This window comes from Thamnophis sirtalis, unplaced genomic scaffold (assembly GCF_051295495.1).
Source record: "Thamnophis sirtalis isolate CommonGarterSnake01/CBP01778 unplaced genomic scaffold, rThaSir2_p1.2 scaffold_2, whole genome shotgun sequence".
In the NCBI taxonomy this organism is placed as follows: Eukaryota; Metazoa; Chordata; class Lepidosauria; order Squamata; family Natricidae; genus Thamnophis; species Thamnophis sirtalis.
In genome coordinates, this window is record NW_028261382.1 from 47,948,630 (window position 1) to 47,973,956 (window position 25,327).

General features: G+C 45.7%; 1 protein-coding gene across 1 annotated transcript in view; it reads left to right on the top strand.

The window, feature by feature from the left end:
* The window catches only part of ITGA10 (integrin subunit alpha 10), an 81,075-nt gene that overhangs the window by 41,512 nt on the left and 14,236 nt on the right, over nucleotides 1-25,327 (top strand). Inside the window, 12 exon segments of the mRNA XM_087705361.1 lie at nucleotides 5,937-6,085; nucleotides 7,164-7,307; nucleotides 9,259-9,438; nucleotides 9,441-9,464; nucleotides 11,557-11,687; nucleotides 13,691-13,839; nucleotides 13,842-13,856; nucleotides 14,179-14,321; nucleotides 16,970-17,083; nucleotides 20,033-20,118; nucleotides 21,216-21,357; nucleotides 23,876-23,968. Coding sequence (XP_087561487.1) covers nucleotides 5,937-6,085; nucleotides 7,164-7,307; nucleotides 9,259-9,438; nucleotides 9,441-9,464; nucleotides 11,557-11,687; nucleotides 13,691-13,839; nucleotides 13,842-13,856; nucleotides 14,179-14,321; nucleotides 16,970-17,083; nucleotides 20,033-20,118; nucleotides 21,216-21,357; nucleotides 23,876-23,968 — 1,370 coding nt within the window.

The following is a 25,327-nucleotide window of genomic DNA, read 5'->3' on the forward strand; positions in this document are numbered from 1 at the left end:
ATAGGAATAAAGTGGAATAGAATAGAATAAAATAGAATTAGAGAGAATAGACTAGAATAGAATAGGAATAGAGAGAATAGACTAGAATAATAGAATAGGATAGGAATAGAATAGGATAGGATAGGAATAGAGTGGAATAGAATAGAATTAGAGAGAATAGACTAGACTAGAATAGGAATAGAGAGAATAGAATAGAATAATAGAATAGGATAGGAATAGAATAAGATAGGAATAGAGTAGAATAAATAGAATAGAATAGAGCAGAATATAGAATAGAATAAAATGCAGAACAGAACAGAATAGAATAGAATAACGGAGTTGGAAGGGACCTTGGAGGTCTTCTAGTCCAACCTCCTGCTTAGGCAGGAAAGACTATACCACTTCAGACAAATTAATATCCAATATCTTTTTAAAACCTTCCAGTGTTGGAGTATTTACAACTGGAGGCAAGTTGTTCCACTGATTAATTGTCCTCCCTGTCAGGAAATTTCTCCTCAGTTCTAAGTTGCTTCTCTCCTTGATTAGTTTCCACCCATTGCTTCTTGTCCTGCTTTCAGGTGCCTTGGAGAATAGCTTGATTCCCTCTTCTTTGGGGCAGCCCTTGAGATATTGAAACACTGCTATCATGTCTCCCCTAGTCCTTCTTTTCATCAAACTACAAACACCCCAGTTCCAGCAACTGTTCTTCATATGTTTTAGTTTCCAGTCCCCTAATCTTCTTTGTTGTTCTTCTCTGCACTGTTTCCAGAGTCTCAACATCTTTTCAGGGGCACAGGGATGACCCATGTAAAGTACATTGTAGTAGTCAAGCTGTGAAGTGACTTGGGTGTGAATGACTGTCCGAAGCCTACCTCTCCCAATCTAGAAAAGAGCACCACTGATGTGGTGTGAAAAGACTTCCTGGTCACAGTGACACCTGCCCTTCAAGCAGGAGCTACGAATCCAGGAAGCCGCCCCCAGTGTTGTCCGTCCCCCCAAATGATGGGCCAGCCTTGAAGGGTGAAAGTGCTACCACACCCCAGGTCTAAAGAACCTCTCAACCTTTCACCAAACACAGAGTTGGGCAGACACATCTGCCACGGGAATAACCAAGAAAAGCTATTTATCATCCTTTTCTGATAAACTGGCCTCCAGTAATATGTTAGCAGAGTTGGAAGGGACCTTGGAGGTCATCTAGCCCAACCCCCTTGCCCAAGCAGGAGACCCTACACCATTTATTAACAGATGAGCAGAGTTGAAAGGGACCTTAGAGATCATCTAGCCCAACCCCCTTGCCCAAGCAGGAGACCCTACGCCATTTATTAACAGATGAGCAGAGTTGGAAGGGACCTTGGAGGTCATCTAGCCCAACCCCCTTGCCCAAGCAGGAGACCCTACACCATTTATTAACAGATGAGCAGAGTTGAAAGGGACCTTAGAGATCATCTAGCCCAACCCCCTTGCCCAAGCAGGAGACCCTACGCCATTTATTAACAGATGAGCAGAGTTGGAAGGGACCTTGGAGGTCATCTAGCCCAACCCCCTTGCCCAAGCAGGAGACCCTACACCATTTATTAACAGATGAGCAGAGTTGGAAGGGACCTTTGAGGTCATCTAGCCCAACCCTCTTGCCCAAGCAGGAGACCCTATGCCATTTATTAACAGATGAAGAGAGTTGAAAGGGACCTTGGAGGTCATCTAGCCCAACCCTCTTGCCCAAGCAGGAGACCCTACACCATTTATTAACAGATGAGCAGAGTTGGAAGGGACCTTGGAGGTCATCTAGCCCAACCCCCTTGCCCAAGCAGGAGACCCTACGCCATTTATTAACAGATGAGCAGAGTTGGAAGGGACCTTGGAGGTCATCTAGCCCAACCCCCTTGCCCAAGCAGGACACCCTACACCATTTATTAACAGATGAGCAGAGTTGGAAGGGACCTTGGAGGTCATCTAGTCCAACTTGATATCAAGAAGGTGACCTTTCCCCCTCCCCCCTTTTTTTTCTTCAAACACAGGGAGTCGCGAGTATAACTCTTTTGAGCTGGAAATGTCTCAGGTGGGCTTCTCCACCCACTTGCTGGAGGTAAGAGACAAATAATTTCCAAATGTGAAGCGGGAAATCTAAGTGCTATTTGATATCTGTGTAAACTGAAACAAAGCAAATTCATACAGCAGCCTGATTTGCACCCAGGGGACTCCAGGCGGCTTACAGTCTGGAAGCCAAGCAGCCTTTGCTTTGAGTAGGTTGAGTGTCTGGAGGGCTGTGGTGTCCAGGGGTGGCGCAGTGGTGAGAGTGCAGTACTGCAGGCTAACGTCTGCTGACTGCTGGCTCCCTGCAATTTGGCACTTCGAATCTCACCAGGCTCAAGGTTGACTCAGCCTGCCATCCTTCCGAGGTGGGTAAAATGAGGACCCAGATTGTTGGGGGTAAGATGCTGACTCTGTAAACCACTTAGAGAGGGCTGGAAAAGCACTGTGAAGCAGGATATGTCTAAGTATTATCCCTTCCTTCCTTCCTTCCTTCCTTCCTTCCTTCCTTCCTTCCTTCCTTCCTCCTAAAGGTTGACTCAGCCTGCCATCCTTCCGAGGTGGGTAAAATGAGGACCCAGATTGTTGGGGGTAAGATGCTGACTCTGTAAACCACTTAGAGAGGGCTGGAAAAGCACTGTGAAGCAGGATATGTCTAAGTATTATCCCTTCCTTCCTTCCTTCCTTCCTTCCTTCCTTCCTTCCTTCCTTCCTTCCTTCCTTCCTTCCTTCCTTCCTTCCTTCCTTCCTCCTAAAGGTTGACTCAGCCTGCCATCCTTCTGAGGTGGGTAAAATGAGGACCCAGATTGTTGGGGGTAAGATGCTGACTCTGTAAACCACTTAGAGAGGGCTGGAAAAGCACTGTGAAGCAGGATATGTCTAAGTATTATCCCTTCCTTCCTTCCTTCCTTCCTTCCTTCCTTCCTTCCTTCCTTCCTTCCTTCCTTCCTTCCTCCTCCTAAAGGTTGACTCAGCCTTCCATCCTTCCGAGGTGGGTAAAATGAGGGCCCAGATTGTTGGGGGCAAGAGGCTGACTCTGTAACCCACTTAAAGGGGGCTGTTAGCACTGTAAAGTGGTATACAAGTCCACTAGTGCTATCTGTCTGTCTGTCTGTCTGTCTGTCTGTCTGCGTGCTTGCCTTCCATCCTTATTCTGCTGACTGCCAGGAGTTCGAATGTCACCGGCTCAAGGTTGACTCAGCCTTCCATCCTTCCAAGGTGGGTAAAATGAGGACCCAAATTGTTGGGGGGCAAGAGGCTGACTCTGTAAACCACTTAGAGAGGGCTGGAAAGCACTAAGAAGCAATACATAAGTCTAAGTGCTATTGCTATCTATCTCTATATTTTGTTTGTCTATCTATTTATTCTCTCTCTCTCTCTCTCCCTCCCTCCCTCTCTCTCTCTTTATCTATCTATCTATCTATCTATCTATCTATCTATCTATCTATCTATCTATCTATCTATCTATCTATCTATCTATCTATCTATCTATCCATCCATCCATCCATCCATCCATCCATCCATCCATCCATCCATCCATCCATCCATCCATCCATCCATCCATCCAACCAACCAACCAACCAACCAACCATCCATCCATCCATCCATCCATCCATCCATCCATCCATCCATCCATCCATCCATCCATTCATCTAGTTCTACATCTATCTAAGAGCCGTGGTGGTGTAGTGGTTAAGAATGCAATCTTGATGGTTAACTCTGCTCACTGCCAGGAGTTCAATCCTGACCGGCTCAAGGTTGACTCAGCCTTCCATCCTCCCAAGTTGGGTAAAACGAGGACCCAGATGTTGGGGGGGCAAGAGGCTCACTCGGTAAACTGATCAGAGAGGGCTGTCAAGCACTGTGAAGAGGGATATAGGTCTAAGTACTACTGCTATTGTCGTTGCTTCTCTCCTGGCAGGATGGAATCCTCTTTGGGATGGTGGGAGCCTACGACTGGGACGGTGCCGTGCTCAAGGAGGGCCGGTCTGGACGGGTCATCCCCCCAGGGAAGCTTTTGCAAGAGAGTTCCCGCGAAAGCTGAACAACCACGCGGCCTATCTAGGTAAGGAAAACAGCAGAAGGTCAGGACGAAGGGGTGAGCTAACCTATCTTTTCTGTTTCCAATGGTGGTCGTCCCCTATCTCTGAGAAGTACTGTATTTTTCAGAGTATAAGACGCACCCTTTTCCCTCAAAAAAGAGGCTGAAAATTTGGATGCGTCTTATACACTGAATACAGCATTGTTTGCCTCCCGAAACTCCACCCCCTTTGCAAAAATGGCCATGCATAGCCTTTAGGAGGCTTCCAGAGAGCTCCTGGGGGCTGGGGAGGGCAGAAATGAGCAAAAAATGGCCCCCCAGCCCCAGCAGCACTCTATAAGCTTCCTAAAGGCTATCCATGCCCTTTTTTGACAAAAAATGGGCCCATTTTTGCGCAAAATGCGCCAGTTTTTGCTCATTTGGGGGGGGCACACCCCCTGGGAACACTCTATAAACTTCCTAAGGGCTATTCATGCCCTTTTTTCAAAAGGTTTTCTTGACAAACGGGCCATTTTTGGGAGGTTTGCAGAGTGCAAAAACTTTTTTAAAAAAAATCATCTTAGTTGCTCTTCATTTTACTTGTTCCTAAGTGGTCTCAACTTCCTTTTTGTAACGTAGTGACCAAAACTGGATGCCGTATTCCAAGTGTATTCCAGTATTTCTTTTAAAGACTATCTGAGCTTGTAACACTTCTTCCATTCTAAAAGGTAATAAAAGAATCCAATATTTTTTTCAGTAGATATTGCCCAGGTTGGGGTTTAACTGAAGAAGCGCAGAACGTTTTTTATGGCCATTTGTATACAAGGAAAATACTTTGAGCCTATTATGGTTTTATTGGGGGGGGGGAGTATTAACTTGTAAAACTATGCTTAAAATCTCCCTCCTCACAGAAAGGAATTATTATTATACCTAAAATCAGTAAGGGCATAAAGAGAGTTTGTATTCTCAAACTTTGTTGGGCTATAATTCCCGATTTCATCCAGGTACCACATGCTCTTCTTAACTCCTTTTTCTTTTTGGATTCTAATTCATGGGAAGAAAGCACCGTGAAAAATATTTTGAATTTGAACCAATTTGAATGCACTTCGACTTTGAAATAATCATTCCATGCATAATAGCTGTTTGGGATTTAAAATGCCCCTTTTTGATCATCTTGGAAGTACTTTCACTCAAAACGTGATGTTTTTAAATTCCAGGCAGTTCAAAATGCTTTTACATCCTTTACTTTAAAGACTTGTGCCAAGTTATCTACCATAATCACTCCCAGGTGAAGATCACGAGAATAGCTACTACCACTTTATACTACACTGGGGAGGCCACACTTGGAATACTGCATCCAATTCTGGTCACAATGATACAAAAAAGGATGTTGAGACTCTGTTAAGAGTGCAGAGAAGAGCAACCAGAGGATTAGGGGACTGGAGGCTAAAACATACAAAGAACAGTTGCAGGAACTGGGCCTGGCTAGTCTAGTGAAGAGAAGGACCAGGGAAGACAGGAGAGTAGTCTTCCAATATTTGAGGGGCTGCCCCCAAAGAAGAGGGGGTCAAATTATTCTCCAAAGCACCAGAAGGCAGGACATGAAACAATAGATGGAAACTAATCAAGGAGAGAAGCAGCCTGGAATTAAGGAGAAATTTCCTAACAGTGGGGACAATCAACCAGTGGAACAGAAGTCGCCTTCAGAAGTTGTGGGAGCTTCATCCTTGGAAGTTTTAAAGAAGAGACTGGTCAGAAATGGTGTAGGATCTCCTGCTTGGGCAGGGGTTGGACTAGATGACCTACAAGGTCCCTTCCAACTCTGTTCTAAACATAAGATCTGTGGTCAAAGACCAGAATTTCTTTGTCATTTTCTTTTTTTTTTTTTCTTTTTCTTTCCCTTTCTCAGGCTACACCGTCTCTTCCATCAGACTCCGGAACGGCCGAAGGCTCTATCTGGCCAGCGCCCCCCGTTTCCAGCACAAGGGGAAAGTTATCCTCTTTGAGATGGATGGAGATGGCGACGTATCCATCTCTCAGGCCTTGACAGGGGACCAGGTAAGGGACTCGCAAAAATGTAAATGTCAATCATTGCACCTTTTTTTTAGGCAGAAACCATTACAACAGAAGCAGGAGATGCTAGAAGACGTGTGTGTGTGTTTTGTGACCAACTAGCATGAAAGGTGTGTGAGAACATCATTTATGTGTCTGGATTTTCTGGCTGCTGAATTCAGACGGTCCTCGTCTTACAACAGTTTGCTTAGTGACGGAAGTTACAACGGCACTGGAAAAAAGTGACACAACCATCATTCACACTTACGACCATTGTAGCATCACGTGATTTGCATTTGGGTATTTGACAACTGGGTCATATTTAGGACGGTTGCTGGGTGTGTTCTGAGCTAGCTTCACCAAATCCCGAAGCAGAACTCCTTGTCCCAGCAAAACCCCTTTTTATGACGCTCAGGTGAATCCCTCTCGTTCACATCCAGCAAAATCCCAGCAAACAGTCTTTCAAGGGTGGATTTACAACCACAGACCTTATCAGCCTTGGAGAGCTGCCAGGCCGATATCTTCCAAATGCTGTACCGGAAAATACTTGGCAAGGAGTCTCTGGGGTCACAGACAAATCTTCACACTAATGAAGCGAACTAATGGTCTCCTGCAAACTCCCCTCCCCATTTGCTCCTCTTTATTCCCTCTGGGAGGGGCCGTTCACTCTCCACCTGTGCTTTTACTCCCACGTCGGCCCTTGTCCTTAGCTGTTCCCTTCTCCTGGCAGCTCTGCACATGCGTACACTGGGAACAGGCTCCAGCTGTTCCTCTGCTTCACTGATCTACGACTCCAAAGGCAGCTGATAACTGTCAGACGGCCCTGGCCCCCCCTCTGCCTCCAACACAGAGCCCTCCTCAGAGCCTTCCCAGACTCCAGGACTGGTCCAGGTTCCTCTCCAACCTCCTCACTGTCTGAGAAGGCCACAACATTGTTTCCCAGGGTCATGCAACATTCTGATGAGCAAAGTCAATGGGGGGGGAGCCAGATTCACTTAACGACCATGTGGCTAACTTAACAACAGTGGCAAGAAAACTTGTGTGAATCTGCCAGGGTTGACGTAGTCTTCATTGTCTCATGCAGATCGGTTCCTACTTTGGGAGTGAAGTTTGCCCCGTGGACGTGAATGGGGATGGCATCACAGATGTCCTGCTGGTGGCTGCCCCCATGTACCTGGGCCCACAGAACAAAGAGATAGGGTGTGTTTACCTTTACAAGGTTGGCCAGGTGAGTGCTGCTTGAGGGGCAGGAGTTCAACGGAGTTTGCATTGGGTTTTTATCTCTGAAAGACACACCCCCCCCCCGAATCACCCTAAGGTGTTTTTTCAAGAGGCAACTGGACTTTGTGGGGGCGGGGGGGGGGTGTCAGGGTAATGACGATTTAATGGCTGACAAGCTGCTGTAGGGCTGTAAACCGAGATGATGATATGTGGATGAGTCAGCAGGGTTACTGCCACTTTAACAAGCTGTATATATAAGGGAGGCCATGTGAGGACGTCTCTCTCTCCTCGTATATCTCTCTCCATTGTAGTTCTCCATTTAGAGTTGGAAGATTGATTGCTTGCCTAGTATTTTCCTGACATGTGTACGTATATATAAGTCCTGGATATAAACCACTGTTTGAAAGACAAAACCTCTGTATTTTACTCCTGGGTTGTCTCAAAATTGTAGTCACGCTATGCATACTCTGACATTTTTCTTTGAAGACATTTTGCTTTTCATCCAAGAAGCTTCTTCAGCTCTGACTGGATAGTGGGGAGAGTCAGAGCTGAAGAAGCTTATTGGATGAGAAGCAAAACGTCTTCAAAAAACCCCAGAAAATACAGTTGCCTCTTGAAAAAGCACCTTTGGGACAACCGGGACCTGGATGACTGAGAATCTGCATAGACATCTGGAGTAGAGTAGAGAGTAGAGATAGAGAGGAGAGATAGAGATGAGAGATAGAGATAGAGATAGAGATAGAGATAGAGATAGAGATAGAGATGATAGCTATAGAGATGATAGATAGAAATAGAGAGATAGAAATTATATAGATATATAGAGATGATAGATAGATAGAGATTGAGATGATAGAGAGAGATAGAGATAGAGATAGAGATAGAGATGATAGATAGAGATGATAGATAGAAATAGAGAGAGATAGAAATGATAGATATAGATATATAATGATAGATAGAGAGATTGAGATGATAGAGAGAGATAGAGATAGAGATGATAGATAGATAGAGATTATAGCAATAGAGAGAGATAGAGATGATAGATATATAGATAGAGATGATAGATAGAAAGAGAGAGATAGAAATGATAGACAGAGAAAGAGATAGAGATGATAGATAGATAGATAGATAGATAGATAGATAGATAGATAGATAGATAGATAGATAGATAGATAGATAGATAGAGATGATAGATAGAGATAGAGATGAGAGAGATAGAGATGAGAGAGATAGAGATGAGAGATAGAGATAGAAATAGACACAGAAACTGGACTAGAATAGAATTTTGAATTGAGTAGAAGTCTGAATCGGATAGGATAGGATAGGATAGAATTCTGAATAGAATTCAATAGAATTCTTTATTGACCAAATGTGACTGGACACACAAGGAATTCATCTTCTTTGCATGAGCTCTCAGTGTACATAAAAGTGATAAATCATGATCACAGTCATCATAAATATGTTCATCATGAATCATAAGCTACAACACTTGGTGATAGTCATAGGATACTAGATAAGCAATCAAAATCATACTACTAAATAAAACAATGTAAACGGTAAAGATACAAGCAACAAGGTTATAGTCATAAGTGGAAAAGGCAATAGGAAGGATGAAAACAAGAATAGTAATACAGTCTCACTAAATAGTTTGACAGTTGTGGGAATTAGTTGTTTAGCAAAGTGATGGCATGCAGGGAAAAACTGTCCTTGTGTCTAGTTGGGCGGCCATATAAATTTTTAAAATAAATAGGGAATAAAAAAATAAAACATATGGAGAAAGTACTGTACAAAGTGAGGGTTTTTTCCCCATGTTGAGGTTGTGTGCATCCACAACCAATCTCAACATCCGTCTGGCAATGCAAGAACAATTCTTTTCCTGATATGAGTGGATGCAGACGTTCGAAAGGAATGTATTTATTTTTAAACGCGTTTCCCTCTCTTTCTCTCCTTCTCTTTTGAAGTCACTGCTGACTCTCAATGGGACCCTCCTTCCTGACCCCAAACCTCAGGATGCCCGCTTTGGCTACGCCATCCTGGCTGTTCCGGATCTTAATCACGACAGCTTTAACGACGTAGTTGTGGGTGCCCCCTTGGAGGACAACCACCAGGGGGCAGTCTACTTGTACCATGGCTACCGTACAAAACTGTATTGCCACGTTTCAAACAGGTGAGTGAGCGTCAGCATCTCCCACTTTCAGTTTCTACTTTCGCTTTAATAGGATTTTTAATTCAGTGTTATGTATCTGCAAAAGTCTTCCAACCTGCTTGAATGGAGCGAATTCAATTCCATCATTCGGCACAGACGTGGTGGCTCAGTGGCTAAGACGCTGAGCTTGTCCATCAGAAAGGTCGGCAGGTCGGCGGTTCGAATGCCTAGCACCGCATAACGGAGTGAGCTCCCGTTCCTTGTCCCAGCTTCTGCCAACCTAACAGTTCGAAAGCACATAAAAAATGCAAGTAGAAAAATAGGAGCCACCTTTGGTGGGAAGGGAACAGCGCTCCGGGCGGCTTCGGCATTGAGTCATGCCAGCCATATGACCACGAAGATGTCTTCGGAGAGCGCTGGCTCTTCAGCTTTGAAACTGAGATGAGCAGCGCCCCCTAGAGTCGGGAACGGCTAGCACATATGTGCGAGGGGAACCTTGACCTAATTCTGCACAGTACAGGAAGTCCTCGACTTACAACAGTTAGTTTAGTGGCCGTTCAAAGTTACAGTGGCACTCAAAATCGGTGACTTATGACCGATTTTCACAGTTGCGACCTCTGCAGCATCCCCATGGTCACATGATCAAATTCAGGTGCTTTGACAATGGATTCCTATTTATGACGGTCACAATGTCAGGTGATTTCCTTTTGAGAACTTCTGACAAGCCAAGTCAATGGGGAAGCCAGATTCACTTAACAACCAGTTTATTAACTTGGTTTATAATTGTTTATAACTTTCGAAGCTCCAAATATATTACTTGGGTTTTAAAAAAATATTTATTTCAAATTCTTTCACTTCTTAAACTTATTTTTTCTTCAGAAGTGAAGAAAAACTTACCCAATGAAGGCTTCTCAAACCTCTATAGGTCTATAATGGGTTTTGGAATTTTCAAAAAGGCCATTGGAAAGTGAGGTTTAGTGTCCTTTAAAAGTCTCCCCCTCAATTGGGAGCAAGATGGCCAATTCCATCAGCAGGAAGAGCAGCCATCCGGCGCAATACGGGCCATCTCCCATCCTCTTCTTATCAGGGGAGGTTCCAAAGAATTGTCTACTTGCTGGGGTCTTAGTCTTTGCCATGGTACACCTTCCCTAAAGACCTTATACCAGTGATGGCGAACCTTTCCAGCACCATGCCCAAATTGGAATCCGTGTTCATGCGTGCGCATTTGTGCGCACTGGAAACTCAAAGACAGGCTGGCGTGTGCATGTCATTTTTTTTGGCCGTTTGGGGGCCGTTTTCAGGCTGTTTTGGGGGGCATTTTCAAACTGTTTTGGGGGCATTTTCAGACTGTTTTGGGGGCATTTTCAGGCTGTTTTGGGGGCATTTTCAGGCTGTTTTGGGGAGCATTTTCAGGCTGTTTTGGGGGCCATTTTCAGGCTGTTTTGGGGCCATTATCAGGCTGTTTTGGGGGCCATTATCAGGCTGTTTTGGGGGCCATTATCAGGCTGTTATGGGGGCCATTTTCAGGCTGTTTTGGGGGTCATTATGAGGCTGTTTCGGGGCCATTATCAGGCTGTTTTGGGAGCCATTATCAGGCTGTTTTGGGGTCATTTTCAGGCTGTTTTGAGGGGTCACTATCACGCTGTTATGGGGGCCATTTTCAGGCTGTTTTGGGGGCCATTTTCAGGCCACTTCTGGACTGAAAAACAGCCTGAAAACAGCCAGAAAAACAGCCTGAAAACAGGGGGGGAAATGGCCCAGAAAATGGCTTTTTTGCTATTTTTCCGGCCGTTTCCCGGTGCTCTGGTACCTGCGAAGAGCAGCTGGTGATGGCACACATGCCCGCAGAGAGGTCTCTGCATGCCACCTCTGCTGCCATAGGTTTGCGGTCACGACCCTGTACTGTATAAGTCTGGTGGGTTTACAAGAAAAAGGGTGATTTTTTTTTTACTACGCAGGGTAAACTTCAGAACTGGCTTCGCTTCTACTTTGCCTCTATGGATCTAGCATTAAGTCACACCCTTGGTAAAATAAAAAAAGGCTCTTAAAAAAGGCAGCCACGAGTGCCTAAGGCTGTTCCTCCCCCAAAATGGTTGCTTTCTTCCCTTGGCAGCGCATCGAATCCACAGCGCTTCGTTTGGGCCTCCGCTATTTCGGCCGCAGTTTGGACGGGCAGATCGACATGGATGGGGACGGCCTGGTGGATCTGGCTGTGGGGGCTCAGGATGCTGCAGTGGTCTTAAGGTGAGGGGCTGGGTGGAGGACCAGGGGAGAGGAATCCCTTTCAGAGAGGCGAGTAAGTAATGCTGGTGCAGAATCGCTGCATGGCAGCTCGCCATGGGACAAGGGTTACCTTGATATTGAACAACTAGTGGAATTGTTGCCAAGTCATGTCCGACCCATCGTGACCCCATGGACCACGTTCCTCCAGGCCTTCCTGTCCTCTACCATCCTCTGGAGTCCATTGAAGCTCAGGCCGACTGCTTTGGTGACTCCATCCAGCCACCTCTTTCTCTGCCGTCCCCTTCTTCTTCTTCTGCCCTCCATCTTTCCCAGCATGAGGCTCTTCTCCAGGGAGTCCTTCTTCCTTCTCATCAGGTGGCCAAAGTCTTTTGAGTTTCCCCTTCAGGATCTGGTCTTCTAAAGAGCATCCAGGGTTGATCTCCTCTAGGACTGACCGGTTGAATGGCCTTGCAGTCCTTCTTCTTTTGCCCTCCATCCTTCCCAGCATGAGGCTCTTCTCCAGGGAGTCCTTCCTTCTCATTAGGTGGCCAAGGTCTTTGAGTTTCCTCTTCAGGATCTGGCCTTCTAAAGAGCAGATCTCCTCTAGGAATGACTGGTTGGATCCCCTTGCAGTCCAAGGGACTTGCAGAAGTCTTCTCCAGCAGCATAGTTAGTGGAACATGCTGGCCAAGGAATTCTGGGAGTTGAAGTTCACACATCTTTTTTTTTTGAAATTTTTTTAAAATTTTAATTGAACAAAAACACAAAAAAAGTATCATCCTTCATTACATCTTGTAGAAAGCGTGTCGATGGGTTACAGATAATTTTCGTACTTTCTTCCACAGTCATTACTTATAGTTCATATTAGATTATACACTTTAAGAGCCAAGGTGGCGCAGTGGTTAAATGCAGCACTGCAGGCTACTGCTAGATCAGCAGGTCAGCGGTTCAAATCTCACCGGCTCAGGGTTGACTCAGCCTTCCATCCTTCCGAGGTGGGTAAAATGAGGACCCAGATTGTTGGGGGCAATATGCTGACTCTCTGTAAACCGCTTAGAGAGGCCTGAAAGGCCTATGAAGCGGTATATAAGTCCACTGCTATTGCTATAAAAAAAAAAAAAAGTCAAAAATCTTTGTATATCTTACTATCAATGTACCACAATTCTCATTTGACTACAATTATTTGAACATGCTTTTACCTCAAATCATTCATACTTAAAGAGACAACCACATAATGGCATTCATTAGCTATTTCAAAAAATCCTCCAATAACATTACACTTTTATAGCATCTTTTAAATAAAGGTCAATAAATAAAATTTGTAAGCCTTCCCCCCCTTTTTTCCCCCCCAACTCACTGACTAAAATTTATATCTAAGTTACTTTGGCCAATACCATAACATGTATATATTGTTAAACAATGACCATTAACATTTCCTTGTTGTTATTTTAATTGGCTAAAAATCATTTACTATTTATGCCCCATCTCCTCTCATCAGCCCCCCCCCAAAAAAAAACCTTACAACCTTTATAACAAGATCTAAATGAAAATTTGTTAATAAAATTTATTGGTCTTTTTCCCAAGTCACAATTTACAATTTGTATCCAAATTTCTTTTACTAAATTGTCAATACATGTATATATCATTACGCTGTATCCATGATCATTTCATTATTATTATTATTTATGGTTAATTAATTGTTAGCAAGTAAATATTTAATAACAATCTAAAACAATCTAGGAGTTACAAAGTTCCTACTTATTAATCATCAATAATAAAAAAATCTACTTTTTTATTACCAACTTTCATTGTCAACCTGTATCTTTCCAGTAACAAAACAGTCTTATCTGTCTTGCCAATTGTGGAGTCAATCTTCATTTTAAAAGTTCACACATCTTAAAGTTGCCAATAGTGAAGCACTCTGCTATATGGCAGTAATATAGATTATACCCAATTACAGTGCTTAGATTGTGAAAGCGGTATGCCCTTTGCGGTTACAATTATTTTTGTTGGCAATGAATCAGATCCAGGAGAATCGTGCAGATCAATGCATCCATCTCAGTCAACCCTGCCTCCATCAATGTGATCCAGAAAAACTGCCAGAGAAACGGGAAGGAATCTCTCTGCGTGACAGCCAACTTCTGTTTCAGTGTGTCTTCGCGGTCTCTGGGTCCCGGGACAGCCACTTGAGTAAGTGCCTCCCAAAACCAGAAGTTCAAATGTTTCTCTTACTGTCCACCTCAGTTACATGACTTGAACCAAAGTTGGGCAGCCTTGAGGGAATGTGGCCAAGGGAGTGATGGAGAGGAAGGGCAACTGAATGGAGCTCAGTGTTTACTGGCCAGATGCCCTTCCTGTTGCCAGAGCGGAGTTCTGTTCAGCAGATATATTCCCATTGTGCCCAGAGAAATATCTGCCCCTACCTAGGATTGAACTCACAGTCTCCTGATTGTGAGGCGGGAACTCCACCTCTCGGCCACTGCACCACTCTGCCTTTACCATTTGATCCTAGGTATAAAATACAACATCTCTCTGGATGACAGGAAGCTTCGCACGAGGGCGGTCTTTGACAGCACTTCCCAAAAGCTGCTGCAGAAGAGGACTCGGGCCACCGTGGGCAGGACGGCGTGCTCAACTGCTCGCTTCCACGTCGTTGTGAGTGCGGCAAGGGTTTCTCTCTGTGGACGTGGTTGATTCAAGCGCCTGGTTGGTTGGCTAAAGAGGGGCTGTGAATGAAGCATGTGCCTGCTGTAGCCATCGTCTTTTCAGAATGCTTTCTTTCCAATGAAAGGAATTTCTTCCTCAGCTGAAGAATCCTAATCGTGAAATCATGTGAATTGGAAAGAATGTATAGATCAGTGTTTCTCAACCTTGGCAACTTGAAGTCCTGGGGACTTCAACTCCCAGAATCCCCCAGCCAGCATAGGACTTCAAGTTGCCAAGGTTGAGAAACACTGGTATAGATCAATGGTGGTGAACTTTTTCGGCACCAAGCACCCAAACCAGAATGCGCATGCATGAGTGTGCATGGGCACATGCTGGAGTGCCAAAAACCCGAAGACCAGCTGGGCAGCGCACACATGCCAATTTGGGGGATTTTCAGGCCTTTTGGGGGCTGTTTTTCCGGCCGTTTTCCGGCCGTTTTCCGTCAAGACCAGCTGGCTGGCAGCGCATGGGCAGGCCAGAAACCAGAAGACCAGCTGGCAAACGCATGCGTGCCACCTCTGGCGCCTGTGCTATAGGTTCACCATCACTGTACTATAAATTAGACTATAATATATTATACTATAAATCAAGAAGTGGTGGTTCTTTCTCCAAGCTTGTGTGTTGGTTTCCAAACATTTCTCTGCTCACACTGATACCGAAAAAACACTGATTCGATTGGAGCAATACGAGAATAATTGGCCACGCTACCACCTGCCACATAGCTTCATCGAAGCCTGGCACGCCACCATAAATTTGATTCAACAGGCGCAACCAGACTTTGAACCGCTCAGAATTCAAACCACATAGCCAATCAAGCGACGGCAACGACCTTCAACCAGGGGTGGTGTTCACTTACGTTCCCGACTGGTTTGCAAATGTGAGCGCAGGTGCGTGCTTCACTCACACACCCTTTGGCAGCACATGTGATCGGCCTCCTACGTACATGCTTTTAGAGTGTGGGGCTTGCAAGCATGCACGCGGCTTGACAACGTGCCTAAATAGGATGGCATAGGCGGATGGGTGGGGGTGGAGGCTCACCCGCGATTTCCACACTGGTTCAGCCGAACCAGTCCGAACCGGCTGAATACTACCTCTGCCCTCAACCAACCCTTGCCACCCATACAAAACCAGCACTTCACCTCCCAATGACCATCACCTGACATGACCTTCCCATCACAAGACCCATCACAAGTCCCTTATGTGATGTGACCCACATCTGACCCATTAGGAACTGGGTATGTCTAGTTTAATGAAAAGAAGGACTAAGGGAGACATGATAGCAGTCTTCCAATATCTCAGGGGTTGCCCCAAAGAAGAGGGAGTCAGACTATTCTCCAAGGAACCTGAAGGCAGGACAAGAAGCAATGGGTGGAAACTAATCAAGGAGAGAAGCAACTTAGAACTGAGGAGGAATTTCCTGACAGTTAGAACAATTAATCAGTGGAACAGAAGTTGCCTCCAGAAGTTGTGAATGCTCCAACACTGGAAGTCTTTAAGAAGACGTTGGATAGCCATTTGTCTGAGACGGTATAGGGTTTCCTGCCTAGGCAGGGGGTTGGATTAGAAGACCTCCAAGGTCCCTTCCAACTCTGCTATTGTATTGTATTATTGTATTATAAGACCCTCACCTGATGTGATCCACACCTGATCCCTTCACAAGATCCATCGCAAGAAGCTCACTCAATGCAACCCAACCTGACTCTCATCTGACACAATCTCTTCATCACAAGACCTACTGGGAGCCATTATAAGCAGAAGAACACTGACATCCCCTAAATCCCACTGAAGATGTTCCCTAGTCTGGTATTGAAATTGTCAACTCGCAAAGCATCCCTGGCCTGCTCTCGAGTTGCCATAGGCAAGGGGGATGGGAAACTGGCGAAGCAATACGGCAGCCCCAAACAGAAGCACATTCCAGGCATATCTTTCTCAAGGCTGTCTCCTAGGTTACCCACAGCTGCCAGAAGGGAGTGATCTCTACACCCCACAAAATTGCTCCGGTTGGGGAATGTGATTAATGACATACCCTGGGGGTTGGGGGGGGAAGGGTCATAATTGGGCCGTAAATTACATAGGGTCAGAGTTGGCTTCACTTGCATACGTGTCGACAGGCTGCTCCTAATAAATAACTGGATTTCTTTTGAAGCTTGGCTCAAGGCTTATGATTTAATTAGAGCATCTTTCGGAACCCTGACAGAAACATTTGGAAGCGGACCCACAAGCTTGGAGAATGAACCTACAATCTCATCCTACACCCGAACCACAGATATTTTCCACTGTCGCAAACATATAGGTCACTTAGTCCAGTCCCTTTGGCAACTTTAAGAAATCCCCATCCCAAGTCCACACATCTGAAAGTTGCATTCTAGGAGCTGAGGTCCTCACATCTTAAAATTGCTGACATTCACTCAGAATGGTGGGATGAGCGGGAGAAAAATCACTCCCGCCATCTTGCTTGGAAAACACAGAGGAAAACTGAATTGCATTTACACAGTCTGTGAGGAACCCATCCATTTTAAAGGGGAAGGAAGCATCCTAGGAATTTCAGGGCTGATGCTAGTTCTCCAAAAGGTCTCAGGTCTATTTCTTTCCCTCAGGACACCTCAGATTACCTCCGGCCGGTCACCATCACCATGAAGTTTGGACTGAGTGAAACTGAGCTGCCTGGGCCTGTACTGGATGAGAAGCTGCCCACCACTGTTAAGAAACTAGTAAGTGAAATGTGATCTTCACACACGGATGCGTGACATAAACTGTGTTGTGGCCCGCCAGCAGCCTGAGGAGCTGGCAGCAGATTCGGATAGTGAGGCGGTTGGGGGGTGCGGGGAACATGGGCCAGTCCTGGAGGCTGCGGAAGACTCGGACGAGGGCTCTGTGTCGGAAGCAGAGAGGGGGCCAAGGCCATCTGGTCGTTATGTGCTGCCTCCGGAGTCTGACACCAGCGAGGCAGAAGAACAGTGGGAGCCTGTTCCCAATGTGCGCATGCGCGGAGCTGCCAGAAGGCAAGAACAATTAAGAAAACAGGGACAACTCGGGAGTAAGGCTTGGAGATGATTGGCCCCTCCCATAAGACATAAAAGAGGAGCGAACGGGACGCGAACTTTTGCAGGAAGCAATTAGTTCCTCTGAGCAAACCTTGGATGAAGCGGATTATCTGGATCCCTTTCAGTCGGGTTTCAGGCCTGGTTACTGCACCAAAACCGCTTTGGTCGCACTGACCGATGATCTCTGGCGAGCCAGGGATAGAGGGCATTCCTCTATCCTGGTGCTTCTTGACCTCTCAGCGGCCTTCGATACCATCGACCATGGTATCCTTCTGCGGCGGCTGGAAGAGGTGGGAGTGGGAGGCACCGTCTTACGGTGGTTCTCCTCTTACCTCTCTGGCAGGTCGCAGTCGGTGTTGGTCGGAAGACAGAGGTCGACCCCTAGTCCCCTTGAATACGGGGTGCCGCAGGGCTTGGTCCTGTCCCCCCTCCTATTTAACATCTACATGAAGCCGCTGGGTGAGATCATTCGTAGGTACGGGATTAAATACCATCAGTATGCGGACGATACCCAGCTGTATTCAGTGAAGCGGTGGAAGTAATGTGCCAGTGCCTGGAAGCTGTCAGGGTCTGGATGGGAATGAACAAGCTTGCGCTCAACCCTGACAAGACTGAGTGGCTTTGGATGCTGCCCCCCCAAAATAGTCCAGATATTCCACCTTTAAACCTGGGGGGTGAAATCTTACACCCCTCAGAGAAGGCCCGCAACTTGGGTGTTCTCCTGGACCCACAGCTGACATTAGAACATCATTTGTCAGCTGTGACCAGTGGGGCTTTTGCCCAGGTTCACCTGGTGCACCAGTTGCGGCCCTACCTGGACCGGGAGGCACTCCAAATGTGCTAAGTTTGGCCTTGCTCTGCATTTGGCAATTAGGTCCCTGGCAGCTTTCCAAGAGAGATAAGGTGGGTGTTTATCAACATTCCCCTGAAAGACCGTGGCAACTCGAGCAGACATCTGTCGGAATCTTCACAGGCTGTTTGTGAAGCCTTGTGGACTGTGAATGACCATAATTTACAGCTGTATAAATAAAAGAAGGTTTTTGGGAGTAAGGTTGTGATTTACGGAGCAATCTGCCCATTCAGGAAGTGATAGAATAAAGGCAAATACAATACAGCAGTCTGTGAGTCTTACGCAGGAAGTCCTCAACTTACAACAGCCTGCTTAGTGACTGTTCAAAGTTACAATGGCACTGGAAAATGTGAGTTATGGCTGTTTTTCACAGTTACGACCTTTGCACGTCCCTCTGATCGCGTGATCAAAATTCATCCACTTAGCAACTGCTTCATGTTTATGACCGTTGCAGTGTGCTGGGGTCACGGGATCACCTTCTGTAACCTTCTGTCAATGGGGTTTCACTTACCGACCAGGTTACCTATTTATCAACGGCAGTGATTCACTTAACAGCTGGGACAGGAAAGGCCATAAAATGGGGCGAAACTCACTTCACAAACGTCTCGCTTATCAACGTACATTTTGGGCTCGGTTATGGTCATAATTCGAGGACTAACTGTAACTAAGAAGTAGCGCTTTGACTCCACATCCACAGAATGTGAACTCTCTGGGAATTGAAGTCCACACCTTTAAAAAGGTACTAAGGTTGAGAAACACTCGGTTAAAGTCCTCTACTGCTCACAATTAAGAACATTTTTGCAAAACCTGAGCAGCTGGGATAAAGTCTTGTGAACAGGTGTGGTTGGGGTTTGAAAACAGGAAAACATAGGCTTTAAATCCAATGTGAATATGAAAACTTCAAAGTCAGAAGGGAAACTTTCCCTTTTTAGATAGCAATAGAGCTTAGACTTATATCCCGCTTCACGGTGCTTTTATAGCCCTCTCTAAGCGGTTTACAGAGTCAGCCTCTTTCCACCAACAATCTGGGTCCTCATTTTACCCACCTCGGAAGGATGGAAGGCTGATTCAACCTTGAGCTGGTCAGGATCGAACTGCTGGCAATGGGCAGAGTTAGACTACAATCCTGTATTCTAACCACTGGGAGGGAGGGAGGGAGGGAGGGAGGGAGGGAGGGAGAGAAGGAAGGAAGGAAGGAAGGAAGATAGCAATAGCGCTTAGACTTATATACCGCTTCACAATGCTTTACAGTCCTCCCTAAGTGTTTTACAGAGTCAGCCTCTTTCCCCCAACAATCTGGGTCCTTATTTTAGTGACCTCGGAAGGACGGAAGGCTGAGTTAACCTTGAGACAGTCAGGATCGAATTGCTGGCAGTCGGCAGTCAGCAGAATTAGCCTGCAATACTGCATTCTAACCAGTGCGCCACCCTGGTTGATCAATATTTCTAGATGACATGTCTTGACGTACTTTTCTCTATACATTAGGTTCGAACTAAAGAAGAATGGATTGCATAATCTTCATAGTTCAATACCTAAGCAATAATTTCGGCATACTTTGAATAGCATTTGCAAGCAATTGTTCATGCTTACCTAGGTTAGTAATAGTTGTGTTAGTAATAAAGAGGGATGAACACTAAGGAAAAATGCTGATGCATCACTCCTGGTTTGAGCCACTCCTATTTAGATATTTCTCAGATGTCAGAGAATCAGAAATGTATCTTTAAGAAGAGGGGAGGGAGGCAAAAAACTGTACGGTTGTTTTCCAGATCCCCTTTTTCAAAGACTGTGGTGAGGACGATGAGTGTGTAACAGACCTGGTGCTACAAGCCGAAATGGATATCAGTGGATCCAGGTAAGGATCTGATCCAGAATATAGAATAGAATAACAGAGTTGGAAGAGACCTTGGAGGTCTTCCAGTCCAACCCCCTGCTTAGGAAGGAGACCCTATACCGTTTCAGACAAATGGTTATCCAACATCTTCTTAAAGACTTCCAGTGTTGGAGCATTCACAACTTCTGGAGGCAAGTTGTTCTACTGATTCATTGTTCTCACTGTCAGGAAATTTCTCCTCAGTTCTAAGTTGCTTCTCTCCTTGATTAGTTTCCACCCATTGCTTCTTGTTCAGGTGCTTTGGAGAATAGGTTGACTCCCTCTTCTTTGGGGCAGCCCCTGAGATATTGGAAGACTGCTATCCTGTCTCCCCTGGTCCTTCTTGTCATTAAACTAGACATACCCAGTTCCTGCAACTGTTCTTCATATGTTAGCATCTTGGGTAAAGAGTAGAAATATCCAGGCTGATCGACTTATAGAAAGATTCCACGAAAAAAAATCCAATCAAACCTGGGGGGAGGACGTAGCCTTGAATCCTATACTTGTACTCAAATTGTTTTTGCTTGCACAGACTGCTTTTGAAAAGTGAGGGGAGCCGGATGTCAACTTCCCCGTGTTGACATTCCATGCATACCGTCGGCGGAGCTGGATCTCAGATTACAGTAGCTGGTTTGAGATGGGTGTATTTATTGGGCAACGTGATTTGTGACACAGAGTGCGGGGAGGAAAGGAACAGTGGCGAAGTTCAGAAGCAGATAGACCAGTGTTTCTCAACCTTGGCAACTTGAAGATGTCCGAACTTCAACTCCCAGAATTCCCCAGCCAGCATTCGCTGGCTGGGGTATTCTGGGAGTTGAAGTCCAGACATCTTCAAGTTGCCAAGGTTGAGAAACACTGAGATAGACAAAGCAAAAGAAATGGCTGCGGATAAATCTTGCCTAATGAAGCTGTTAATAAATCGCTAGTTTCTGTATTGAAACATTGGCTCTTATTACGTGTTCGTTACGGCATCGTTGGGAAACTTTACATTAGCCTCCAGTCCCCTAATCATCCTGGTTGCTCTTCTCTGCACTCTTATTGCAAGTCACAGTATTGTCATCAAATTTTCCCCATTGCAGGCAGAAGCCTCATGTCATCCGTAAAGGGAAGCGGAAGATGGTGATTGACGTCCTTCTAGAGAACAAGAAAGAAAACGCCTACAACACCACCCTCCAGATCTGGTTTTCCAGAAGTCTCCATTTTTCCAGCCTTGGACTGAAGGTATGGTGGGGCCCCTAACCCAAGGAATAGTTTTAAATGGGATGGCCGGAAAACAGAGCCCAACTTCCACAATTGGGCTCCTTTCCCCTCCACTTTTTATTTTTATTTTTAAGTTTTCTATTTTTTTCAAATAAATATCTCAAATCAATGCGTGAACGGTGTGGCACCTGGGAGTCATACATTCTAATACAAACAAAGCTAATAAAGTTAATCATAACTGTTGTGACTCAGCAGATGTCTGCTGTGAGTCTTTTCGGGATACAAGATTCATTATGCAGCTGGGGCTTGTTAGAGGCAGGTTTGGAGATAAAAGGACGGAGGCTGCCACGCCCTAGTCGCAGGAGTCAACGTTCCTTCGTGCTTACAACATTGCTTGATACACTTGGATAAGTGCTTTGGTGTTTCCTGCAACCCTGATTCAAGGCTACACTTGGAGAAGTGCATTGCTTGTAAGAGTTGTTTTGTTTTTCATTCTGTTATCTAGTCAGAGACTGTATTTATGTTACTTTGGGGCTCGAAGCCAGTTTGAGCCGAGAACTGATAAAAAGACTTCCTTTTAAGTTTGTCTGCTTGCCGTTTGTTAAGAGCCGTGAAGGGGGGACAGAACACGTAACTATTACATTCAATCCACTTATGTATTTCTAATAATAATAATACACATTTATATTTGGCTGCAGTCTATCATTGTTCAATCATTCCACGTTTTCTCTGGTTATTGCTTTCATTTTGTTATATAAAAATGTATGCAATAATATCCCCCCCCCCGTCTCTTATTTCTATCACTTATTCTAGCTTTTAAATGTTTGTTAAACAACTTTCTCTTTCTTTCCTATCTGACTTCTAATCATGCCACCTACCTATTCTGACCCCCCCCTCCTCCATCCAGGAACGAAAGCCGAGACAAACGTAAATGAGAATGTTTTTTAATCAGTCCAGACTCTCGTTGGCTGAAAGCCAAATCAACAGACAGATAAGCACTTTGGCAGCAAGTCCTACAAACCTTGGAAGCAATGCAAACAAACTCTGGAAGCAATCCAGCCTGCCAAGTTTGTTTCTCGTTAGTCCCTAACGTTGACTTCTGCAAGAAGGGCGTGGCACAAGCAGTCCCTTTTATAATCTGGAGAGGAGCTTAAAGAGTATCAGCTGAACGTAATTACCTCCTGTAATTACGTAGTTGTTCTTGACGTCGAGTAGCCCTTCGACGGCGTGCATCCTGGAACAACTCACAGGTGGTTTCTGGATCACTCTCCCTTGTCTCCTCTCCACTGATCCAAGGCTCAGGCGCCACCTGGTGGCCAACCAGTCTCTCTGCGCCCTGCTTGGAGTTGGAACCCTGTCCAGGGTCCTCCACATCCTCCAGGGCCGACTCATAAGGCCCCTCGCTGTCGGAGTCTGGTGGCAGCTCCAACGGCTCCTGCCGGGCCACAACACCTACCTAAAAAAAGACAAGAGAGGGAAAAGCAAAAGCAAATCAGAACCACGACAAAAAAGAGAAATCATCCATCCATCATCTCTTGCCTACTTCAATACTTTAATTGCTATGCATTTTTTAAAAAAAGACAGGGAAAAGGAAAAGCAAATCAAAACAATTTAAAAAAATCATCTATCCATCGTCTCTTGGACTTTCTAAAGAGGTTGAAAGTGCTCCAAAATTTGTTGAAAGTAATGACTTTGGTTACTTACAAAAACAAAGAATTTGTCTCTAATAACTGAAGTCCCAGCAGGTCTATTTAGTTCATTCCATCATTAAAATTAAATCCCATATTATATTTATTCTATCCATTCCTTGAGCATTTCATTACTTACTGTAGAAGCAAGATTTCAGCTGAAGTTTGGAAACAGGTTCAGCCCTGCAATTGGCAAACTTTGACAGAGTCTTAACATTGTTGGGTCTCCCCTGCAGGTTGTATTTCTTTCATGGCTTCAAGTTTAACTTGGTGTGTGAACCTAGTTACAGATAGTTGGCTTGGGAATATATTTTCAGGAACATGGAAATTAGAAATAAATAGCAATTATACTTAGATTTATACACCGCTTCACTGTACTTTCACTCTAAGCAGTTTACAAAGTCAGCCTCTTGCCCCCAACAATCTGGGTACTCATTTTACTGACCTCGGAAGGATGGAAGGCTGAGTCAACCTTGAGCCGGTCAGGATCGAACTGCTGGCAGAAAGCAGATTTAGCGTGCAATACTGCATTGCAACTACTGCTCCAGCATGGCAATAGGACAGGACAGAATCAGAGCCTTCTCTAAGTGGTTTACAAAGTCAGCATCTTGACTCCAACAATCTGGGTCCTCATTTTACTGACCTTGGAAGGATGGAAGGCTAAGTCAAAATGGTCAGGATCGAACTGCTGGCAGTCAGCAGAATTAGCCCGCAGTGCTGCATTCTTACCGCTGCACCACCACTGCTCATTATAAAATAACGAGATAAAAATCGATAAAAAGAAACACTGTCCCAAACTTCCCCAGATGCCCAAATCAAGTTTATTCTAGCTTTTCTTCCTTCCCCCGTAGGGGGAGAACCCCGTGAAAATGGAGTGCTCGGTTTCTTCCGCTCAAGCCCGCATGTGCAGCGTGGGTTATCCTGTCTTCCGGTCCTCGGCAAAGGTGAGCAAACAGGCCAGTTGGAGCAGAGGTCACCAACCTTTACAGCTTGGTGGTCTGGCGGGGGGGGAGAGGGGGGAACTGGGCTGTGGAAGCGGCGGCCTGCTGCTCCCACATTTGCATGTCAGCCCGCCACTCGTGCAAGCCAAGCTGCTTGTGAGTGCACACTGACCCACCACTTGTGCAACTCAAGGTGTAAGCGTTGTGCCAGCAGCCAGTGGAGCTGGCAGCAGAGTCGGACAGTGAGGAGGGTTGGGGAGGAACATGGGCCAGTCCTGGGGACTGAGGAACGCTCAGACCGAGGGTTCTGCGTCGGAGGCAGAGAGAGAGCTACACAGCAGCGAGGCAGAGGAACAGCTGGAGCCTGTTCCCAGTGTGTGCATGCGCAGAGCAGCCAGAAGACAAGAACAGCTCAGAAAGCAGGGTCGACTTGGGAGGAAAGCCACACCTTGGAGGTGATTGGCCCCTCCCAGAGGAGACAAAAGAGGAGCGAACGGGGAGGGGGCTTTTGCAGGAAACAATTCGCCCCTTCGGTCGTTTCAAGAACAGAAAGTTCTGTTTGTGACTATAAGAGAATCTGTGCCAAGGGTTGCCTTGCCCTGCATTTGGAAACTAGTTATCTGGCAACTCTCCAAGCGAGATAAGGTTCGTGTGGATAAACATTCCTCGGAAAGACTGTTTGCCAAGCCTTGCTGACTGGGAATGAAAGGAACTCACAGTCGGGTAAATAAAACAGGTTTTGCCGGGACCAAGACTCTGCTTCATGCTGGTTAAGGAAGCCTGGGTCAGAACACTTAGGGTGACATGATAGCTGTCTTCCAATATTTGAGGGGCTGCCCCAAAGAATAATAGCAATAGCAGTAGACTTATATACCGCTTCATAGGCCTTTCAGGCCTCTCTAAGCGGTTTACAGAGAGTCAGCATATTGCCCCCAACAATCTGGGTCCTCATTTTACCCACCTCAGAAGGATGGAAGGCTGAGTCAACCCTGAGCCGGTGAGATTTGAACCGCTGAACTGCTGATCTAGCAGTAGCCTGCAGTGCTGCATTTAACCACTGCGCCACCTTGGCTCTTGTAAAGAAGAGGGAGTCAAGCTCTTCTCCAAAGGGCCTTGAAGGCAGAACAAGAAGCAATGGGTGGAAACTAATCAAGGAGAAAAGCAACCTGGAATTAAGGAGAGGCTTCGTAAGGGTGAGAACAATTACCAGTGGAACGGCTTGCCACCAGAACCTGTGGGTGATCCAACACTGGAGGCTTTTAAGAAGAGATTGGACAGCCATTTGTCTCAAATTGTATAGGGCCTCTTCCTTGAGCAGGGGGTTGGACTAGAAGACCTCCGACGTCCCTTCCAACTCTGTTA